Source organism: Coptis chinensis, chromosome 2, assembly GCF_015680905.1.
Source record: "Coptis chinensis isolate HL-2020 chromosome 2, ASM1568090v1, whole genome shotgun sequence".
Lineage (NCBI taxonomy): Eukaryota > Viridiplantae > Streptophyta > Magnoliopsida > Ranunculales > Ranunculaceae > Coptis > Coptis chinensis.
The window spans coordinates 99324346-99347830 of record NC_141457.1 but is presented as its reverse complement, the minus strand read 5'-3'; the positions used below and the strand labels follow the sequence as shown (position 1 = coordinate 99347830).

The following is a 23485-nucleotide window of genomic DNA, read 5'->3' as shown; positions in this document are numbered from 1 at the left end:
GAGTTTGTGTAATTTTGTTAAGTGTAATCAATACTTATGGGATCTATCCAAAAATCAACCAAAAGTCAACAATTAAACCGACTTATAAATTGTTGGGCTTATAAACCTGCTAAGCAATTCCAATTGATTTGGGCTTATAGATAATGGGTAATTGGGATGGCCTTGCGGCTGTATTTATAAATTGAGTTGTTTCGCTGGTCTTGTGCCGAATATTTTACACCTAAAATACGTGTACGCCTTGCGACGAAGGCGCAATGAGTTGTCGGGATAATATCGCAGGCGCGTCGAGGTCTCGCAGGCCGTAGGCACGGGCATACCCTAGTACCTTAAAAGCTACTGTTAAACAGTTACATCTGAGTCTGTGGACAGTGGATCACAAGATATCTGTCCGTCTCTTGCATAGCATTAAATTAGAGACCAGATTGGCATTAAATTACAGACCAGATGGGTTAACACTGTCTCTAAGCTACTGTATATCTTTTGTCTTGAATCGTCCAGCACGGTTTTTTTTTTTTTTTTTTTTCAGTCAGTGGTTCCCTCAACTTAAAATTTTGTGTACACAACACCTCGCGCATCCACTCATGTTACAAGATCGTCAAGCACGTTTAAACCATTAGTTTGAACGATATTTTCGCAGCCACTCGCACATAATAGAATTTCGGACTTTATATCATTTTCAAATACACTGACATAAATGTTAGTGGTGTTTCTCGATTAAAGTTAGCAAGCACTAGCATTTTTCCAGATTCCAAGTAACTTGTCCTATTGTGCTTGTTATACCAAGATCAGATAAATCCTTCTTGACACCAGTGTATTATTAGCTGGATTGCTTGTTAATTGTGAATTTCCGGTTAGAAGCATTTTCAGTTATTTCCTTTTTTGGCGATGCATGATAAACTGTGAATATGACATCACTATCTCCATCAAGCATACTTATGGAATGCATTTCAGCTAAGGTATTCACAATCATGAAGTGGGATAATTGTATGTGGGACTTCTAATGAGATGAGGCTTTAAATTTGAATGGAGGAAAAGTATTAGTTTAGCTCCCGGATAATTGGGTAAGTGTTGATAATGATAATGACAAGCAATTATTGATTATTTCCTATTAGGGGTTTTTGAGCCAAATGAGTGACTCTCAAAGAAAAATTTGATGAAAAAGTCACTCTCAACACCATATATATATATATATACTAGCAAAATACACGTGTTCTGCACATGAATGACAAATAAATCTTATTGGAGAGTATGTGAATATGAACACACATACAGTTATAATAGATATACACTCATCCGAAAAAAAGGGAAAATTAACATGTATGACAAATAATTCTTATTCCGATTATAATTGATAGTTGGGCATAACTTTTCAAATCTCTTTTGTTTGAAAATGTTGTTAATAATGAATCTTACAAAGTCGTATAATTGCTACATATTAATTTCATATGTGAGTTTGGCACTAAAATAGTTGTTACATAATCCAAAAAGAATAGAGAATTTTACAAACAAAATATTACACGGAGTATGACATCCAATTCAAAGCTCATATAAGCAATTCAGTAGAACATGAGACTATTGTGCTCCAACGTTCTTGATGGAGTGTAGGTTCTTCATCAGATTACCAACTTATACACCAGGCATACAATGATCGTACGGATATCCATGGATTCAAAATGAAGAAATGGTATACAAATCTATATTGTTGGTGCAGCTCATCTGAATATAGCAATGAGAAATACCATTGTTCAATAATTCAGTCTAGACTATAGAGTAGAACAAGGTGTTACACATGTTCATCTTTCTCAAACATCAACGACATGTCAATTTCAGTGACCTGAGCTCCATGATTAATCAAGTTGATGCTGCCATTAGGTATGAGCACCTCTGACCTGAAGTAGAAAAATTTCAGCTCAGAATGTACTAATAAAATTTATTAAACCAATAATTAAATTTCAAAACAATGCACATACCTTTCTACTATATACTTCCCCTCTTTGTTTATCCAAGTTGCAGAAACTCAAACTGCAATGCAAATTGTGTAAGTTTTTAAGTCGGAAACATACAATGCATATGAATGACAGGACGATGCAATTGTATAGTACACAGGCTAGTTAGAAACTATTATTATGCGGCAATAATTTCATTAATTGTATTCATTCATGATATATTTTGTCTATGTAAATACCGGCAGTGCATGTACGCCTATAATTATTTTGAATAGATGTGTCTGGGTTCAACATTTTTTTCAAATTTATTTCTTGCAGAGTTGGTGTGAAATTGCCTACAGTGGAAGTGAGGTATGAGAATGTTTGAGTGGATGCAAAGTGTGAAGTAGTCCATGGAAAGCCCCTACTTACATTATGGAACTCTCTCAAAAGCAAGACCCAAAATATCGCCGAGATATCCGAGATATCACCAATATATCTCGTTTTTTTGGTAGATGAAAATATCCGATATATCTCAACCGAATATTGAATCTATTTTTGTCCGATATATTTTGCAATTTCTGATATAACGATATATATCGACCGATATATACAATATAACCGATATAAATTATTGACTTTGACCGATAATATTGACTTTGACTGAATATTGTTGACTTTGACCGGTATATTGACTATATTTCCAATATAATCGACAATATTTTTGATATATCAACATACAAAACAAAATTTTGACTGGTTAACAAAAAAAAATATATTTCCGATATATTCGATATATCTTGGTTTTTGGGTACATCGAAATATTTGTAGAATTCGATATTTTGGGGTTTGCTCAAAAGCAATTTCTCGGTGTGATCCATCTATTTCTTGCTTCTGGGCCTTGTTGGAGTCAAATGGAAAAACACTTTTTGCGACAAAAAAAAATGTCATTTGGCCCCATTTGAAATGGAGTGCAATTGTTTGTGTCCCTACCAAATAATAACATGCCAATTATGAAGCAGAGTACAATTGAAGTGTAGTATGGTTTGGAGTTTGGACCATTGGACACAAAAATATACTCTCTATCCCCAAACCACCTTTTTTTTTTTTTTTTTTTTTCCAATTTTAGAGATAGGGAATACACTACCATTAGACTCAACCTAATTGTTTATAGGCAAACGATAAGGGGAGATTGATCTGTCCTCAACTTAGAGCTCACTTGTCAAGAGTCGTGAGATAGAGTTGCACAAATCTCAATGCCGGATGAGTCAATAAAAAAACAAAAGTTAAATCCCAATCATTTTATTCCCATTACTCACACTGTTATGACCTAATTTTTCCTCCTCTCTGTTACCAGTTCTCTCCCTACTCCTCAACCTCCCTTCTATTAGGGTTTCTCTTCTCTCTTGTACTTGGTCCTCCACTCTCTACGCCTAACCCTTGATCTTGCGCTTTCATCCATCTCTCCTGCTCCTCCCACGTGTCCTCTACTACGTGGCATATCTATCCATTGCCTAGCCAATTATTCGATATCCTTCGCTCTATGGTTTTGAGTACTCCTCTTTGGACTTCGTCCTAACAACCCATTCATTCCTCCGAACCTATGAAGCCCATTAAACTCAAATTAGACCGTCCTAACAGCCCATTCATTCCTCTGGACCTATGAAGCCTATTAGGCTCAAACTTAGCTGTAATAGTTGCCCCTCTTGGTATCACAGACTTACGTTAGTCCGCGAGCTAAGAAGCTCACCTATTTTCCTTTTATATTTGGAAACTTCAATTTATCAAAACTCACCAAATATCGTTTAACTCATTCTGCTAAGTTTACCAAGTTTATTTTGGCATCCAACTAATTGATATAGGTCTGCAATATCAACAACACCCAACTTGCTTTGTCAATTAGTCTACTATCCAAGGACAGATCCGCATTATTAGTCATACCCAAATTCAAATTTTGCTTAGAGTCCTATCTACGTAGGCACTCCATAGTTATAAACATGGTCACTACATGCCCACATATACCTTGCTAGTTGCTACTATACAACATTTTTGTGAAGCATTAGATCAGTCATATCCCGTTGTGTCTGTAGTTTGCTTCACTTTGCGATCTTCCTACAGTCTGCGATCGGGAATAAGTTCTTGATCTCATAATGAAGTTCCTTTCAGCTCCGAAGTTTTTCCCTCAATCTGACTACTCTAATGATGGTGTGCAAGAGACTGAAGCCTCTCACGTTCCTGCGACTGAAAAGGGTGTAGCCAAGTAGTCCGCGGAGTAGCTTGGGAAATCAAAGGTAGTGGCCGCAGACAAAACTCAATTTCCCTTCTATCTCATTCAGTGGCCGCCCACTGACTTCTGCGGACTCCGCTCTGGACAATTCCTTTGTCATCGAAGTGAACTGAACTCTTAAACAATTCTTCTCATTTTTAGTTTGTACATAACGTAACCAAGCAAAAGTTCTTCTCATCATCATCTCTATAGAAACTAGAAAGTACTGATTAGTTATCTGACCCATCATAAATTGTCTAACGAGTTGAAAATGTTGGAATCAGGTTCAGCTTGGATGATGCTTTCTCGTCCCTTTGTAGAGTTCTGTATGGGGTTGGGACAACCTTCCAAGGATAGTACTTATAAATGCGTGATTCAACTTTCCTTTACATACACAGTTGAATGAGAACTAGAATGGATGATAGAAGGGACCGAGTTCGGCTTGGGAGCGAACTGCCTACGTATCTTGCCCTCCATTCTGAGGGGAGAGAAGAATCAGGTTTGGCGTAGTTCATAGGAGGGGTATTTATAAATGTTGAGAGTGAATCCTCGCCCACCACGTGTAAAGTGTACCACAAACATGGGGTCTCGATTAAGGAGGCGTGCGAGACCTGTCTTTATAGGTCTGTTGTGATGATGGGGAGTAGTAGTCTGGGCAAGTAGCTTGCGGCAGTGGTTTGTGAAAGTACACCTTTGGTAATGATTGCATATGGATAAGAGATGATGTCATAAGTTGAGGCGTGCTCATGCGAGATCGTCTCGATTCGACCTGCGTTATCCTGGAACGAGCTGAAGTAGACCACCTACATAAGGCGAGTTGCTTATGAAGTGACCTTTGAGAACGTTGACATGAGATCGGTGTGGTATTTCTGTTTATGCTTGACACGTGTCTAATATTCATTAGATGTGAATATTACTCCCTCACAGTACTGATGTACTATGTCAACTTCCTATCCTCACCTGAGGGGTACTTCCATACTGTCATTTGCAATGCTAATGAATTTCGCAACACAACTGTAAGCCATGACCTCCACTACATATCTTGGGACAACCCTCCCAAGCAGCATCCCCACTTCCTTACTGTCAATGACTACCAAAGGATGATTGAGAGCAATGCGCATTTTGAAAGGAAATTTGGATGTAATGAAACCATACCTGACAAGATCGACTCAGAGCTTTTGGATTGTGCTCCTAATGGCTTTGTACCTGGTGGATGGTTTACTAATGGAGATACATAGATGAGTGCCCCGAACTCAACTGAGCTCAAGCCTGGGCCTTCATCGAAGTAAACACAATTATCTCCTGTTGAACTAGCTAATTAGTTTACTTAGAACATCTCTAGGTGGTAGTATAACCTGTGTTTTTCTTTAAATTTGAATGAAAAGTTCGAAATTTCTCGGAATTCCATCTCTAGGTGGCCTCAAATCCGATTGCATCACCTGCTTGTTCTCATTATTGTTTGCAAATTTGGCAATTTGGATGCGGATGCGGAGCGACATTGGTAATGTCACGCGCCATTGCAAATATCGCCCCAATTTTTTTTTTTGACTTTGACCAACACCACGCGCCAGTGGTACTGTTGCGCGCCACTCCTAATGTTGCATGGGGGTTTGGAATGGTTGCGCGCCACTCCTAATGTCGCGTGAGTTGTTCTGGAATTGTACATGGGCGACACTCCAACTATCGCGCGACAGTGGTAATGTCGCATGGGTTGTTTTTACTAATCGAATTTGCGACCACCTAGAGTTGGTCGAAATTTGTGACCAACTTCTTCAAAAAAATTCTTTAAATTTGAAGAGTATACTACCACCACCTAGAGATGCTCTTATTGCTCCCAAGAAATTTCTGTGTGCCCTTTTAGTGCACACTGGCCTATATATCTTGTACTCTTCACTTCTTCAGTACAATATGAACAAATAAGTATTGTTTCTAGAAACTCTGGTCATCTGATGAAGGGAGATCTTGCACTTTTTTATTCGCTTGTGTGTTTTTGCTTCATGTTGTTGCCTTAGCAATGTTTCAAGGTGCCCATCTCCTGATAGATCTTGCTCATGCCCGTGAAGGTTCTTTGCCTGCGCATCGTGCAACTGAACAAAGATACAAACATATTACATGGAATACAAAGAATTGAAGTAGAACCGTTAGAAAAGAAACAATACAGTATTGATTGTGAGTAATTGATTGCACATAGTGCTAGTATAAAAATAAAAATGTTAACATACTGTATGAATCTAATTGACCGAGACATTAGGAGTTTTTTTGGGTCTATGATCGAAGCTAAAATTTCAATGTTTGTCCGTCATCACAAAAGTATACGTGTGTAACAATTTCTTCTTGATTCTCTTCCTCCTCCCCTATCTTTCTCTCAACCAAAACCACCAAAATCACACACATTTCTTTTAATTCTTCTTATCTTTTCTCTCAACCAACCACCAAAATCCCACACACCTTTCTTTTAATTCTTCTTCTTTTTTTCTTTTTCTCTTCCTTCCTAAATCCTCGACCTAACATCGGTTTTCACTGCCCTTTGCGGTTTTCCAGTTTACATTGTGCTGAACATTCAAAATCATACCAATTGCGTTTTGAAAGGAATGTTCTCGCTAAGATATTCATTGATATTTTATTTAAACAAAAATAAGAGCATACACTACTAAAAAAAGACCTTTAATGACAACTTTTTTAGCTGTCATGAAAAACTTATAATGACATTTTTTGGGCAGAAAAACAGCCATCATTATTGGGGGTGTCATAAAATTTTTTATAGAAACCGTCGTGAATTTTACATCGCTTATATCACAAGCGTTATATCGTGCACCTTTTTTATGTATGAAATCAATTGTAAAGGCTCTTACGAAAGGGTGAAATATTTTGATGGTTTTTTCTAGAGCCGTTATGATTTAGTGAGAAGAAGCGTCGAGATATCATCTGTGGATATGATGGTTTGCACACAAACGTCGAGAAAATGAATTTTTCTTTATATATATATTTTATTACAAATACTTTCCATTACTTACAGATATTGTTGTACTGCAACATACTCTGAAAGATAAATAAGTCATACCAACAAATCATTTCACCTGTAGGCCTTCAAAGTGTGACAAATATTTATAACATACAAGTAAATGATTTAAGTTGTAGACACTTAACTATCCCTTGCAAACAAAAATAAAAATTGAACCATAACAGTATACACCATTCTAATCTTATATATAATGGAAAAACTTGCCCCGTTTATTAGTCCTCCGTATTCTCCGTTTTAAACCAATCTTTTAAATCAAAAGGGTACCCGAAAGTTTCACCTACGAAATTCCCAATGGCCTTAAAACCTAAGGACATAATGGTCATTTAATCAGTTATTCAGTTATATAAGATATAAGATTAATCTATTCCAAACAGTGCGTCTTTTCCATTTCTTTCTCAAATACAAAGTCTCGACCAGTTCGTATATCCTCCCATAACTTCTTTCTTCTCAAACACGATCTGCTGAAAAATTAACTGGGATCTCACTTCCAAATTGAGACGAGTTCTATTTTTCTATCTCCTCTCTACCAAAACAAACAAACTCGCTGGTTTTCAATGACTATATGGTTCAAATTTCTTCTTAAACACAAAGGTACTATTTTGTTTATTTTTCCAATATTATCATTTATGTAATCTTTCATTCTTGAACATTTATTTCGGGATCATTCCAATATTATCAACCCTTTCCCCAAATTTCTGCTTCAAACTTAAAGGTATGGACTCTGCCCCTTTTCACTCATAGTAATCTTCATTATGGTTTCCATTTGATTTTAAAAATTATGGCTTCGGATGTGATACGTTTTTCCCTCTTCGTTATATGCCCGAGCAACATTTGTAGTCATCTTAAGAATGTGTTTGCGTCTTTCATTTGATTACCAATAGTCTGATGAAATGCACGTCTCTTACGTTTATGGGCTTCTTCCCCAAATTAATTTTTCGGGGCTTTGAATGCTTCAGTAACATCACATCTTGGATATTGAAGGGTTTTTGCTTCCAAAATTATGCTTATTACTACTTTTTCACTTTTCAATGATTATTGGATTTTGGATATTCAAAGTGTATGTTTCTTTTTTGGGTTGTGGTTTATGAAGGAAGACAGTTGTGTGAAATTCACAGTTTTGGCCTATCAGAATTTCAATTGATAGTTCTTCTAAGAGTATATGGCACTGTTAACTTGGTTGGCCTATCAGAATTTCAATTGATAGTTCTTATATATAATGGGAAAACTTGCCCCTTTTATTACTTCCCGTATTCTCTTTTTTAGACCAAACTTTTGGTCCAAAAGGGTACCCAAAAGTTTCACCAATGAAATCTACGGAAAGGTTTAAGTGTATGGGTATGTTTGTCATTTAACAACCAACGAAAAAAATACCGTAACTTACTTTCAAAATATAGAGCCAAAACACACCGTTTCAACCCCATTTCCCATCTCTGCCTTCTCCATCTCTCTTTCCTTCTATTGCAAACTCAATTTTTTTTATCTTCTCCTTTATATTCTCTCTTTTTAGGAATTGCACTTCTTGAATGGATGAGGTTAGTTTTTCCATGTCTTCTAATCTAATCCCTAAGTTTGAGCATTTCGTTCATCGTCTAATTTAATTTTATCTCATTTTTGTGTTTGTTCCTTTGTTTGGACGAATGACTGATACAACAGAGTCGACCAATCGGTTATGCATAATCGAATGACGATACTTTCGAAGGAGACGTCTGTGTAGTATTAGGGATAGAAATAGATATCAAATGCGCTTTCAAACACCGCATTCGTCTACTACTGCTGAAGGTATTCCGTGAAATTATCCGTTTCAAATACTCTTTTTCCTTTTTTCATTGGAATTATCCGTGAAATGGTTGAATGTTCCGGCAAACTCGAATCAACTGAAGGACACAAAAAGATAAACAGAGAAATACCTCTCAATAGATTTTGGGAAACTATTCGACTGTTTGGATCAGAATTCATCCCTATTCCCAGCAAAGGCTGGATGTGGTGGCCCCTCTGATTACTCTTCTTCTGGTTTCGGATCGAGATCTCTTCTTCTCAGATGATTAGCTAGGTTATTATCTGACCCTTACCTGTTTGTGAAGAGTAGTTGAGTGTAACCCTGTCACACTTCAGCATGCACACACAGTCACAGGATGTCTCTAGGTCACTTTAACTCTCTTATTTCGATGACCATTTTTTGAAGAAAATTGGTGCACATTCTTGCACGTTATTATACCCTTTTATCTGTCAATTGCTAGGAAAGCAAAATTGGAGTGCGAGAAATAAATTATCGCTTTTGTGTTGTTACAAGGATGCATTTTTAAAAAACTTGAGATGTTCATGTCATGAAGAAGTTGAAGTTATCTTAAAACACTACATTTGCAAGGTCAGCGGTAGATGATTGCTTTTACTTTTGAACTTATAATAAAATACCAATAGCTTCACTGTGCATCTCTGGACCCTCCCATATTCCAGGCTCATTCTGTTTATCTTAGCGTTAGAAGTTACTTGCTGATCATATGTATTGTTGATTCAATAGTGTCTATTGTTGCTAAATTATACTTTGCTGAGGAGCCACGTGGCTTTGGTTTTGTTCCATATGTGAATCCTGATGATGTTGCAGAAGCGAAATATCAAATGGATGGACAAGTTCTTCATGGCGGGAGCGTACATTTGTGTTTTGCAGAGGAGACCGTAAAAGAAACCTTCCGAGATGAGGGCAAGGGAACGACAGAGGTAAACTATGGATTTATGCTTCTCTTTAAATCTTTGATACTGTATTTCCAAGTCTACATCATATTTATCATAATGTTTAGACCGAAGTTTGCTCTTGAACTCTCTCCACTGTTTATTAATTCTTTGGAGGATTTGAGTTTTGTAGGTCGAAGAGACAGTATAATAATTTTGTTTTCAAAACACTAGATCAATAAAATATATGGTAATTGGAATAGTAAGAGGTCACACTGAAAGAAGCCTGAAACAGACCGTAACAAGCTTCCATATCATAACCTTGATTTGGTCAGGGACATCCTTCCAGTGCGAAATTGGACAGTGTTTTCGCGTTGAAATGGCTTGGAGAAACCTAAGATAACAATAAAAATCAGACGGCAGCCAGAACCTTTCTTTCCAAGCTCTAGAAATCCTCAAACCCCTTCGTATAATGACCTTAGATTACAGTATCTATCAACATCACATCCAGCCACAAGAAGTTTTAAAAAATATATAAATAGAATTAAGAAGCCTTTCAACATGAATAGGGTGTTGTTGAAAGATGCCATGATGCATTTTACATCTACTATCATTTGTTCTTGGTTTTACACATTTTATATTTATTTTGTTGTTTTCTTTCTCCTGCTGTCTCTTTTTTCTATTGTTGTTATGTTGGAAATTTTAGTTCATAAAATTAGATTAGATTAACTTGGAAAAGGTTGTCTTTAATTGGAATTATTCAGTGTACTACACCAAAGAAAGTAGATTGTCAGGCGTCGTTTTTCGGTCTTTCTACCAAACGCGAGAGCATAAGATTTGATACTAACAAGGGTCACCGGTAGCTAGGTAACATGGTCGAACCCGGTTTGATATAGAAATTGCTATTATAGTACAACTAGCTAGTTCATTTATTTGTTAAACACTTGAACCACTTAGTATCGGTTTAACCTAACTTGCTAAAACACACTATTGAGTATCCGGATCCTTCGGTAGATGTAGAGTTTTAAGGAAAAACATCTTATTTTGGTGCTCGGTTAAAATTGTCATCTCAGACGTTACAAGGATCACTCATTCAACCTAATGGCTTAACTTCCAAAGAATATCACATGTCCGACTAGCCGCTTAACCAGGTTGTTTGCAATTAGAGTATTACACTACCCATTTTGTTAAAGAGCGCTCTCATGTAATCGAGTAAACTATCATTATGTTCCTCTAAATGATATCCCATATGCAACCTGACTTGCTAATCTTTGGAGGGATCTTTCACACTTTCCGATGTTATCCAAAATGACTATACTATTATGTTCACATTTCTTTTGTATCAATCCTGAACTTGGGAAAGGAAAGAAAGTGGCAGTAATAACATCCCTAAACAACAAGTAAGAACTCCAAAATTAAGCATTATTACTATGAGAAAAGTAAACACTGCGTATAAGCATGATTACTATGTTCTTTTGGATTCTTTGGTTTCTATGAATGTTCTATGGAAAAGGAAAATCTACTGCTATTCTTTGTTGATAGAAGAACCTAGCAAGTCATGTTCAATACTCTTGCATACTCGATAGTCTCTCATTCCAGTAATGTCATTGTGTTTAGGGATCACTGTTGAATGAGCTTGCCATAGCTAACAAGAGTTTAGGCAGAGGCACCGTTCTGGCGATGGCTGAGCAAGGTAAAGAAGAATGGAACTTGACATAACCAACTCCAAAGGAACACGTGTCATATATAGAATGTAGTAAAAGTGGAATTCCTCTGATTCTATATGAACCGAAGAAGGTGGGATTTTGACTTCTGTTAGTATGCTGATTGGTAAACTAATAAATATTTTAATACCTTGAAATCAATACTGCGTCAGAGTCACTTAAGTTAAAGCCTCCTGTTGTAGATTTAAGTGATGATGCCACTGAAGTACAACAGAGTCGTTTTCTTCAAGATTCAGATAACATCACGTCACCATGCTCTTTGCAACCTGACACTAAAGTGAGGACTGATGGAAATGAGGATCAACCTGGAGGGAAGGCCAGTAATTTGTCTTCAGCACTTATTGATGTCAAGCTGGATAGCACAGAGAACTTGGATCAACATCTTCAAGATTTCTGTTTCTGAACAATTATTTGAAGTTCTTCGGTTTCCAAGATGGTGACTACCAATATACCATATGATGAAGGTGCCGTCAAGATGTCAAAACCATTAAGCAATTCTGATAAAGTTTACATGATCAAAGGTATGATTTCCATCTCTGGCGAATAGTTACGTTTTTCCCTTCGAAATAATGATGAATTTGATCCATATAGTGAAACCATGTGCCCGTTTATAACTGTTATGGTTATTAGTAAAATATTTCAGCTTGATATATATGTAGTGTTTACACTTTCTAAAATGGATGTAAGATCATCCATCAATAAACTTCACTCCTTATCTAATTTTAATATATATACCTCTCTATATGCTTTAATGTGAATGCAAACACTTTGATTGATAGTCTGATGCTAGCTAGAATTGCATTACATCATATCATAGATTCTTCAACAAGTTAATGAAACTTCAGTTAGATGACTTGAGCCACTAAGAATGTACCCCTACAATTCCTCTCTTCCTTATTTACATTTTTGTTGTTCATTTAATTGTCTAACAGGCCCTTTGTTTCGCCTTTGCAGTAGCCATTACAGATGCACTAGCCCGAAGAGCACTATGAAGAAACGTGTAGAGAGATCATTTCATAATCCATCAATTGTGATAACAACATATGAAGGCCAACATAACCGCCATATCCCGGCAACACTGCGAGAAAATGCTTCTAGACTGCTGGCTAATCCGATGTTCATTTCACCGCCACGGGTACCAAGTTTTCATCAAGAGCTACTGATGCAGCTTCCTCGCACTAGCTGGGCGAGGATGCTCACTCACAAAGGCGTTCAACACAATATTAGATTTATTTTGCTGTTGCAACTTTTACTGAAATTGACGAGACCTTTGATTATAAGCTATTTTTGCTTTTGTGAACCATTTCATTACTCGAATTATATTTTTTCACATTTATTTGTATTTAATCAGTAATAATTCATTTTGGATTTATTCACTTCGATTATTTAGTAATATTTTCCTAACAACAAAAAATCTTTTCAGAAGCAAATGGTGGATACTTTTTCGTTTTTATCTGGAAAAAATGGGTTAGGCTGGATACAGGGCCGACCAAACTTCTTTGGTGCTAGAGTATCTAAGGCAGTTGCTTAACTACATCCCTTAAAGCGAAGAATCGAGGTTTCAGTTTTCTACATTTGAACAGATATACATCCTTCGAACCGTTCAGAACACAAATTCAGTTACTTTATCGTTAACCGTCCCTAACTATCCCCTAAAGAGGTATGATGATCACTATAAATACCGAGAGTCTTGCACTTTCAAATCCCTCTCTTCTTCACTGCTTTTCCATTTCCAATTGCATCCTTGCGAAGAACAAAGAACCATATCATTCAAAAGAGGTTTCTTTCTAAATCTTTTCTATTTTATATAACAAGTTTTTCCCCTGCTAATTCATTATTTTTTTTCCTCTATGCTAATTTGCATCATTCCACTATTATTCTACATGATTATTCGTACTAATTAAAACAATATCCAAATTCACTTTGTTTATAGGATCAAGATTGAAGTCGTCAAATAATTCTTAGGCAATTACTGATGGGTCAGATCAATAGCAACATCGTCCGTTTTCCATTTTATTTAATTTTACATCCTAATATTTACTTAGTAGATTAGACTACAAAAACTCCTTTGATGGTTGATGTTCTTTTATTACGATATATGTGTGATGTGGTACTGTTTAGATTTATAACAAAAAAGATTATTGTTGTGTTATTGTTGTATGCCAATTTTATTAATAAAAGGGGGTTCAATGGTTCATTTTATTTTGTATCAAACCCTGTCAAAGATGATTCCAAAAATAGCCATGTTGCTGCTGAATCATTAGAGTCACCTGGAGGCACTATTGCAGCAGGAGTAGTTGTTTATCAAGGTACGGTGTCGAACTCATTGCACAACTTTAATTAATCTAGCAATCTCACTGGCAGTGTTGAACGATTTTGGAGGACCCGACGTCTCCAGTCTTCCAAAAGCCTATCTATTGGCACAAAAGATCTCTAAATGCAGCAATAACTACGGTTTAAAGTCAATTTGCATGTGGGCCACAGTGATGTACCATGCATATGAACACCGTGCGTTGCACTACTGAATTAGTATAGTTCTATTGGCACATCATCTGACCAGCTTTCCTTATATTCTCCACGTCTTAACCTCTTTCTTTTAAACTTTGCGCAGTTTGTTCAAAATAAGCAGGTCAGTCCGCCTAACTTTTTTTCCCTTAACAATGGATTGCGACTCTGACGAGGCCAATAGAATCATTGGTGTCGCAGAGTATGGGATATGGATTGTGCTTTCAGACTGAACAAAATGCAAGGAACAGTCTACCATTGCAACGCTTTCATACATATCTCTGTGGATCCATGGCAGTTCCAATATTCTAACACCATCTCAACTATCCGAGTTCACAGACACCATGGCAGTAGCAGGAACTACAAGTTCACGGTATGATGTGATTAAAAATAACTGCAGCTTCACCCTGAATTCCAGCTCTAGATTTAAGTGATAAAGATCCAAGATACTTGGCGAACAAGTTTTCCAATTTCTGACATGCTAGAAGGGACACAAATGCTTCCACTATGTCATGCCTCATGTACAAAATGTGCACACTTCCCCACTTGCAAGAAAAGGTGGTAGGAGATATTATGGAGGCAACCCAGCTGTTACCGAATTCTTAGACAAGACATGTTGCAATATCTTCGTGCTGCTCTATCCGAGCCTCTTAGTACCGGCGCTACGTTCATGTCCGGTCGGATGGTTCGCAAATTGGTTTGTCGCAGGGCGGCCGGATCAAGGAGATGGGGAGCTTTCTCATTGTTGAAGTCCACTAATTTCAGCAGATGTTTAGTCAGGTTCTGATTTGGTTTCAGTTTAGATGGGATCTTACATCAACTCCTATTAATCACTGCAAGGATCTAGGTAATTAATCTCGCTTTCCTCATACAAGTATTTCACTGCTCTGATTTTTTTTTTCTTTTTGGTTTTATTTTTTGCTTCTTTTCCCATCTTAAGTATTCGCTAATATCGCTACTCTGCATGTTACAGGGTTATTGTGGTTGCGCGCTTCATTTTCAGTATCATACTCCAAGGTGAGTTTAGTTTTTAAGGGATTGTTTCAATTTAAATAATGCTACATTTTCTTTTAAAGACATTCAATGAGCACAATATCCATACGATATCTTTGCAATTTGTTGTGACTAGATTATGAAGCTAAGAAGAATTAAATCAAGTCTTATATATAAAGCCGATACTTGCTTCTTAACTTGGTTGCAATCAAGTCTTATATATTAAATCATGTCTTACTGTTCTATTCTAATATATTGGTTGCAATCTGTTTTTTGGTATTAGTTTTGTCGTGCTTTGAATTCGTTCTTATAAAGGTTTGGCTTTCTTATTAACAGAGTACCAGAGAACCAGAAATAAGCAAAAGCAAACGTCGATAACGAACGATGCATGATGCTCAACAAGAACAGAATCATAGGGGATAGTCACTATTAAAGAAGAACCTATCAATACATTGTCGATGATCAAGTACAAAGTACAAATTTTCTCACCTTATCAATACTTGGTTTACCTTATTGGTTTTTTTCATTTCCTAAACAAATTCAAGGGTATATCGCCCATCGAAGACTGAATCACTAGATTATTAAGAAAGAAAAATGAGTAAGTAGTGACTACTTAAATTCAATTCAATATTGAATTCGGTCGATCCCACCTACCATATGCTGATATGCTAATGTATAGGTAGAATAGGTACTAAAACTTTTGTGTAGCACTTTTGGTAAGCTTTAGAGAATATGCTTAAAAGTTAAGAGCGTTGTGCATGCCTTTCCTTTTTCCATATATTTCCACACGACCTGTTGACAAAGTTTGGGGCAATGTATTCGATGCATATTGGGCATGTATTATGTTTTTCTTTTTTTGTTTGTCTAACAAAGCTAACATTGTTCCTTGAGCATTGCTTTATACTGAATTTTTTCAAAAGGTTTGTAGACAAAGAAAGAAAAGTTCATTCGTTGTCCAGGCGATCAATCGATGGCGAATTCGCCCGACTTCCGGTTCAATCCAAAGATTAACTTCAAATAAGCACCCGAAAGAACCATCGCGATGTCGCAAGCTTGATCTCATGCGCTCATTGGTCTTCCCTTTACTTATGAAACTCGATTCATTGAAACAGGTTAATTCAAATCTAAATTGGACGAGAGAATTTTGGTTGTGGGTCATCGAGGGAACATGCCCCTGTTGCACTTGGTGCTGCAGGGGTCAAGGCGGTTGTGGAGGAGTCTTATGCAAGGATATTCTTTACGAATTCAGTTGCGATGAGTGTTCTACTACAGGAATCAGAGGGGAGGTTGTGTGATGAGTGTTCTATTGGTGATGTTGTTACTGTTGAGCTTGCGGAGAACCTTCTGATTAATCATACTACTGGAAAGGAATATAAGTTGAAGCCTATCGGAGATGCAGGGTCTATTATTGATGCTGGTGGGATTTTCGCTTATGCTATGAAGACTGGGATGATTTCTTCTGCAGCACCTTCTTAAGGTTTTACTAAAGCCCACTGTCTTTGGTTTCTATGGATGTTTACTAATGAGCATGAAAAATATTGGGTTCTATTAGTTGCTCATTTTGGTGATGTTCTTTGTTGCTCTTTTTAACCTTTTGTTTATAGACTCCAAGGGTCATGCTTTTTGTAATACTAAGTGTCTTTCATTTTAAAATAAAATTTGTTTGTGTTTTTGTATTTTTGGAGTAGATGCATAATAAATGCATTGGTTTGTATTTGTTCTGCCTATGCATCTTTCGGATTACAATTTCTTTGTCTATGTATGTTCTGCATGTGCATGTATTGTTTCTTCACATTCTTGCCTCTTCTTCTAGATACTTGGGTTACATATATAAATTATTTCAAGTTTGGGGGATGCACTTCTTAGTATGTTACTGTTCTATTGAATATATCAAAATATATTGCCTTAAGTTATCAACATTGTTTAATGGTGGAGCAACAAATATTCAGATTTTGCTTCGATAATATAGAGTAATTGGGGGTAAAAATAACTCAACTAAGGAGTTCACGTTGGAAATGGAAAACTCAGTTAGATGAAGTAGTGAATATGTCAATTTAACCAGTTTTTTGGTTCACAGAAGAGGAAAGAGAAAACCCTTTACCCTTTGATTAAATTTTAATTAAGAATTTAACTCTGTACAAGACTTTTTTTTTTTTAAATTGATCTATGCAGATTCCCATGCGAAATGTGGACTGACCTCTTTTGGAGTCCAAATTAGTATAGTTCTATTGGCACATCATCTGACCAGCTTTCCTTCTATTCTCCACGTCTTAACTTCTTTCTTTTAATTTTCCCTTAACAATGGATTGCGACTCTGACGAGGCCAATAGAATCATTGGTGTCGCAGAGTATGGGATATGGATTGTGCTTCAGACTGAACAAAATGCAAGGAACAGTCTACCATTGCAACGCTTTAATACGACGATGCACTTCAGCTGTGCTTTAGATGCTCCCTTTGGCCGAATCCTTTAACTTAGATAATATTGGGGAAATTAGTCCCTTCGCTTTGCGTTAGAGCTCGTTTCTATCTAGCTTCTTTGACTGCACACAGCTGAAAATTTTGTTCAAAATCATTGTTTGAGTTAATATCATGTTTTTTATTGTTTCATTTTATTATCATGCGGTGTATCTCTGCTGGCGGTATGAGTGTTTCCTCTCTCAAATAGTTTGCTTTCGCACGCTACATAATCAGCCTTAAATCTGTTTTAACTTATGCCCTTATTGCATGTTCTTGACCTTTTAATTAGAACTTGGGAAGTGACCATCGAATTGCCTAATTAGTGTCCAATCATTGGTGTCTCCTCAGGTCGTTATAAACGCAATCATCATCATGCCATCAAGATTCAAACTCCATTTCCCATCATCCCATGTAGTACGAGGAGAGCAACACAATGCCAATAACAAATGTGCACCCACTATCACAGTATTCCCACTTTTCCTCCAGTGCATATATGGACTTTACCACGTGTGGATTAGATGCTCCCCGCTTTGTCCGAGCGAATACGAAGGTTCACCAGTCGTGAGGAGCACTATGAATTTTTTTATCCTGACGTCTATGAAATATTGACAGTTATGAATAACTTTTTCCCATTTCCCCTAAGAAACATATATTACATAAAACAAACAAAATATAATGCATATTGCAGTTTTTCCGTATGTGAGGAATCATATAGTTTAACCTGATTCACAATCAACTTGCAGTTCAAGCTTTTGTTGGGTGTGTCATACCTTGGTAGCTCAAAGCAAAATGGCTAAGAAAAATTAAAAAGTTTCAGGAATGAAGGATTAGCTACTCATAAATGGCATGAAACCAAACGATTACCAAATAGGGAACAACATAATGGTAATGTTAATGGAAAAGTTAATATTTTGCCTCCATTCTCTTGATGAAACTGTTCAACGAGACTACCATTTGGCTCAATATTTATATAATTCTCTGCATCATTGCCATTGTCCATGCTATCACAACCCATGTCAAGAGATTATTCAGAGGTTAGTTAGTACTCAATATCTGAAATCAATGCCGCATAAAATGACCATTCATCCAATGCAATCAATACACAATGCTCCTCGAAAAACCAAGACACACTACCAAGTACAAAAACCATGTCGCCAACCAAGTCACAACGTCACTACCAAATGGCGGTCAACAACGGGTTTCAGCGTGGCGATCTTTGCTAAATTTATTTTGAAACCACTATCACTGGCGATACGATATTGAGTACTAACTTGAAATATTTGGAATCAGTCCCATGATATGCCGCTTACTCTAGTCAGAATTCAACGGCGGCTAGAATCCATAATTTCTTACTTATTATGCCTCCCATACAAATGGATTGAAAAAATTCAACCCTCCATCATTTGAATCATTCAATCTTGCCACATAGCCATCTTACCACATAGTCATCTTATCGAAAGCTATTATTTACACATTCAATTCAATCCACATATTATATCCGACTTAAATGTGAACGTTTCTAAATTTAAAAAAAATGGCTTTTTTAGCTAGCAACATTTTCTTTCTCTCAAACCTACTTACTTATTTAATCGGACCAAAATATTCAACGACAAAAAAAATTTGCTAATGGATTAAGCTAGATCATTTAGAAGACAATAATAAGAAAAAGGTTATTCTTCTTGCATTTTTCTTTAGATATTTTAATCTTCGTTAAGAATACACATTATGTTGCACAACATGATGTAGTATTCTTATATCTTACAGTAGTACACTCATATGAATCCAACAATGTTCCTCCATCACATATAAATGCTTCGACAAGAGAATTACACAACTAGCGAAAGACAAAGGTGAATTTCTTCAACATAATATCAATTTCTTAGGTAAATTAGTTTGTGGCATATACAATACTAATTACATACTAACTAAATTACAGGCGGTTAAATACCTCTTCAAATATATTTATTCGCAGCATGGCAAAGCAGCAAAAATCGTATCAAACAAAAAATAAAACTAACGTATTCAAGTGTTTTTTTTTTCGCTTATTGAAGTTTCATTCAGACAAATTTAATATGTAATATTTTACATTATACATAATACATAATTCTTTCCTTTCATTTTTTCCGCCCCATTTTTCATTCCTAGCACGTGCAACGCACGTGCCCGTTTACTAGTAAGCTTATAATAGACATGAATACATGATAATTTCAACTCAGAAATTTACTTGCATCCGAATTGAACGAAACAAATTCACAAAAAATGCAAATTAAATCCCTAATGAATCTGCCTTGGTCACCCTCTTTCAATCATCCATCCAACCAATGCGTAAAGTTACACCTACAATAACCCAAGTCAATAAACAAAAGTTGAATTAGTTCTTGAAATTAATTGTTAATGACAACTAAACCAGAATGCAACACACGATTAACAGATCAACTAGCTAACACGCACATGCGGAACCAATACCAAGTCGATCAATACTAATTAAACAACCTACCAAACCATCATATATTAGCATGGATGTCTAGTGCAAAGTACCTTCTTAAGCTATGATGGAACTTGGTTAGAGAAGCCATAGTCGCTACTCATGAAATTAATCACCATTGCTCAGAAAAAAAGGAATAAGCCATCTGGATTGGATCAGTAACAAAACATTGAAGTAATAACCTGAGTTCAAGAAGGTCAAAAAATGAATTTAATAGAATACAACTATACAAGTCAATATAACAATTAAGAGAGTGGAGGGGAAAATTGGGGTCAGAGAAAAATACATCATTGGCCGACTCGTGTTTAATTCGTACCTGTCGCATGATAGATTTAGGAGTGATAACTTGTTGCTCCTTGGTCGAGTTCGCTTGCTCCTCTTCCTTCTGGAGAACGATAGAGCAAGGACATATATAGATAAAAGAGGTTAGAATCCACGATACAAACTGAACCACATAAATATTCCAACATCAAGCAAAAACTTGAATGTTTAATAGTACCAAATCAACTCCAATAATGTCGGCAACGATGTTTGTAATCCATGTGAATTGGTGTGTCTTTCACCTTTTAGGACTCTCAATTAGATGACCAAACCTGGTCAGCAATATCATCTAATATTGGAAGCAGTGAGATCGAGAACATAAAGGGAAGATTAGGGAAATAACTTCTGACAATATATATGGGTTTAGGATGCACCTAGAGCATAGCTAGTAAATTCGTGGACGGCAAAAGCTCGATACGTCAATTATTCGCCTAAGATTCGAAATTTTCAACAATAATACTTTTAAATATTCGGTCCAATAAAACGCTAACGGTAAAAATACGATATACGTGTTTTAAACGAGTATAATACGAATATATTTCTTTAAAATTCGGCTATATATTTTACATTTAAAATTTTGATATATAAGTATATAACGCGTTTTTTTTTTTATTTTTACAATTTTATTCATGAAAAAATAATACAAATGTCATTTTATTAAGCCAAACCTTATAATTAAACATAATAATTCATGAATAATTAAAGCAATTATAAGCCCGACCCAACCAATTCGCGAATTAAACCAGATCATTCAAAAATTAAGCAATACCATTATTCGTTTTATTCGCCAAACCTTATAATTCGCGAATAATTCGTGAATAATTCGGCGAATTACTAGCTATGACCTAGAGATGTCAAAGGAAGATATAAAATGAAATGAATATTATCAAATGCATTCCCATTAAGAATAGATTAATCAAGTAACATAGAGTTAACCTTGCATTCCAATTCAGGAGGGTATTATCACTATATGTATGTGTAAAGAATTAATACAGCCAAGGTCTAGTGATTTCAAGTCATGAAATGCTATCATAATTCCATTGTAGCTAATGCCCACTAAGGGGTTGTTTGTTTTTTTTGAATTCAGCATTCAGAGCCTCTTAAACTTAAGTTTTAAGCATTCAGAGGTTCAAAACTTGTTTGTTTTTTTTAAGTAGTTTAAGCATTCAACTTTTTTTAGCATTCAAAGATTCAAAGACCAAAATTTCTTCCGAATCTTTGAATTCTAATACTTGAAACAAGAAAGTCCCTTCTTGCCTTTTCTTAAGAACCCATCTACTTTCCTACCTTGACTTTTATGGCTTCAAAATAAGTTCTTCAAAATTTGATGTTGGCGTCACGGGTTTTTTCATTTTTTTGGGTGAATGATAGCCACTTTGTTAAAAATAGAATTACATATATATATTCTGAAAATAAACAAAATATGAAAATAAACTGTTAAAATATATTTGTGAAAGCATATTTTAAATAAATTTATTTATCATTTATTTTTTTCGATAATCCATCTCTTCTCCTCAAATATAATATATATTTTGTTTAACAATAAATCAAGTTAGTGTTTAAAATAGATAGTATGAGTAAAATTGTCCGAATGATTTATATTCGACGCGAGCCGTGGGTTATTCTAACGGAAAACAAACATCTTTTTAGAATTCAAAGAATCGAAGATTTAGCATTCGTAGGATGAGATGAGCCATTCAAAGATTCAAAGATTCATTCAAAGATTCATAGGCTCAGAAAAACAAACGACCCCTAACTGTTAGTGATAACTATACCAGAATGCAACACTCAACAGGTCAGCTAACATGCACGCACAGAACAATACCAAGTCAAACCCTTATTAAACAACCTAACAAAGCATTAGATATTAGCATGGATGCCTAGTCCAAAGTACCTTCGATCTTAAGCTACGATGCAACTGTGTTATAGAAAGACATCGTGGCTAATGATATTCTACAACATAAAAGCAAATCATGGCAGGAAGGGATAAAGTACCATGGAAAATGCCTAATATATGTGATTCGTGACATATGGAAACTCCTATAGCATTTCGACAAGGCTGAGACAATACCCTTTCAATATGTAATGTTTATCGTTGGTTGCTGGCCTGCTGCCACATTATACATTACGAATTAAACTGTGCAACAGAGTCAATGACCTGATAAGCTTCTATAATAAAAACAAAATTGCTAACTGGAAACCCAACTAGCATTTTCTCAAACATCTAATATGCGCAAAACAGAACCCCCACATTTGCTAACAATTTCGAACAACTACTACACATAATCAAAGATTTACAAACGATTTAAACATTTACATATGCAATGCAACAAAACATTTTTTTTTATGAAACTAGATTTTCGATAAAAAAAAGAGACAATACAATTTCTGATAAAAAGGTTCAAAAGGCCAACTTTTTTATATCAAAGTGTTGATCGACATGATTGAAAAAAGTTCTCAAAATGTTCAACGAAATTCTTCGTCTCTTGTGAGTTTCATGACAAGTTCAGTGATTGAGTGAACTCCCAGCAGCTTAGGAAGCGGTTTCGAGCATGGAGGAGAAGAGAAAAATATATGGCAAAGGAGGCGCTAGGGTTTCCAGAGAATAGCAGAGGCGTGGAACAAAAATTGGTTCCAGAATTCCAGAACAGAGAGTGCTCGATAAACTTTATTTATTTATTTATTTTAGAAGTGGAAATTTTTATCATAATGATAACGGCTTTTACAAGTGGAAATCATTTATTTATTTTTGATCAAGTAGAATTTTTATTGATAACCAGATTTACATTAATTATGACAAACGGTAACACTAATTAGAGCAAAGCCCAAAATATCGCCGATATATCCCATATATTGCCGATATATATCGTTTTTTGGTACACCAACATCGATATATCCGATATATCTACCGAATATTGAATCCTTTTTTTCCTGATATATATCAGAATTTCCGATATAACGATATATATCGACCGATATATACGACTTTGACCGATATTGTTGACTTTGACTAAATATTATTGACTTTGACCGATATAATCAACGATATTTCCGATATATCGACATACAAAACAAAATTTTGACTGGTTAACAAAATAAGAAATATCTCCGATATATCC

The 23485-nt window shown here is 35.8% G+C and overlaps 1 protein-coding gene, 1 long non-coding RNA gene and 1 pseudogene across 4 annotated transcripts; 2 read left to right on the top strand and 1 right to left on the bottom strand.

Moving 5' to 3' along the window:
• Positions 1-4462: 4462 nt before the first annotated feature.
• On the top strand, positions 4463-5429 carry LOC147519537 (beta-glucuronosyltransferase GlcAT14B pseudogene; annotated as a pseudogene).
• A 1815-nt stretch (positions 5430-7244) lies between these two features.
• Positions 7245-23145, bottom strand: LOC147519535 (uncharacterized). The gene is made up of 7 exons (XR_015212260.1): positions 22117-23145; positions 21212-21422; positions 20545-20740; positions 20362-20430; positions 20099-20227; positions 19732-19897; positions 7245-7388 (listed from the first exon to the last, which is right to left on the bottom strand). It is a non-coding gene; the product is annotated as an uncharacterized LOC147519535 (long non-coding RNA).
• Positions 8674-12972, top strand: LOC147519536 (uncharacterized). Of its 3 annotated transcripts, none has more exons than XM_086594866.1 (5): positions 8674-8992; positions 9764-9928; positions 11498-11573; positions 11835-12125; positions 12559-12972. In XM_086594866.1, exons 2-4 carry the CDS (start codon positions 9830-9832, stop codon positions 12005-12007), a joined length of 348 nt encoding a protein of 115 aa, XP_086450992.1. In that variant the 5' UTR covers positions 8674-8992; positions 9764-9829; the 3' UTR covers positions 12008-12125; positions 12559-12972. The 3 variants fall into 3 exon arrangements, 2 of the variants coding, with proteins under 2 accessions (XP_086450992.1, XP_086450991.1); XR_015214246.1 differs by having other exon boundaries at positions 8845-8992; positions 11498-11677; positions 11787-12125; XM_086594865.1 differs by having other exon boundaries at positions 8847-8992; positions 11787-12125.
• Positions 23146-23485: the final 340 nt, after the last annotated feature.

Excerpts from the sequence above, each read along its gene's own strand:
- LOC147519536 (XM_086594865.1), top strand. The coding sequence starts at position 9,830 with ATGGATGGACAAGTTCTTCATGGCGGGAGCGTACATTTGTGTTTTGCA. Across the intron at positions 9,929-11,497 it reads AGGGCAAGGGAACGACAGAG|GGATCACTGTTGAATGAGCT; the intron begins GTAAACTATGGA and ends CATTGTGTTTAG. Across the intron at positions 11,574-11,786 it reads TCTGGCGATGGCTGAGCAAG|ATTTAAGTGATGATGCCACT; the intron begins GTAAAGAAGAAT and ends CTCCTGTTGTAG.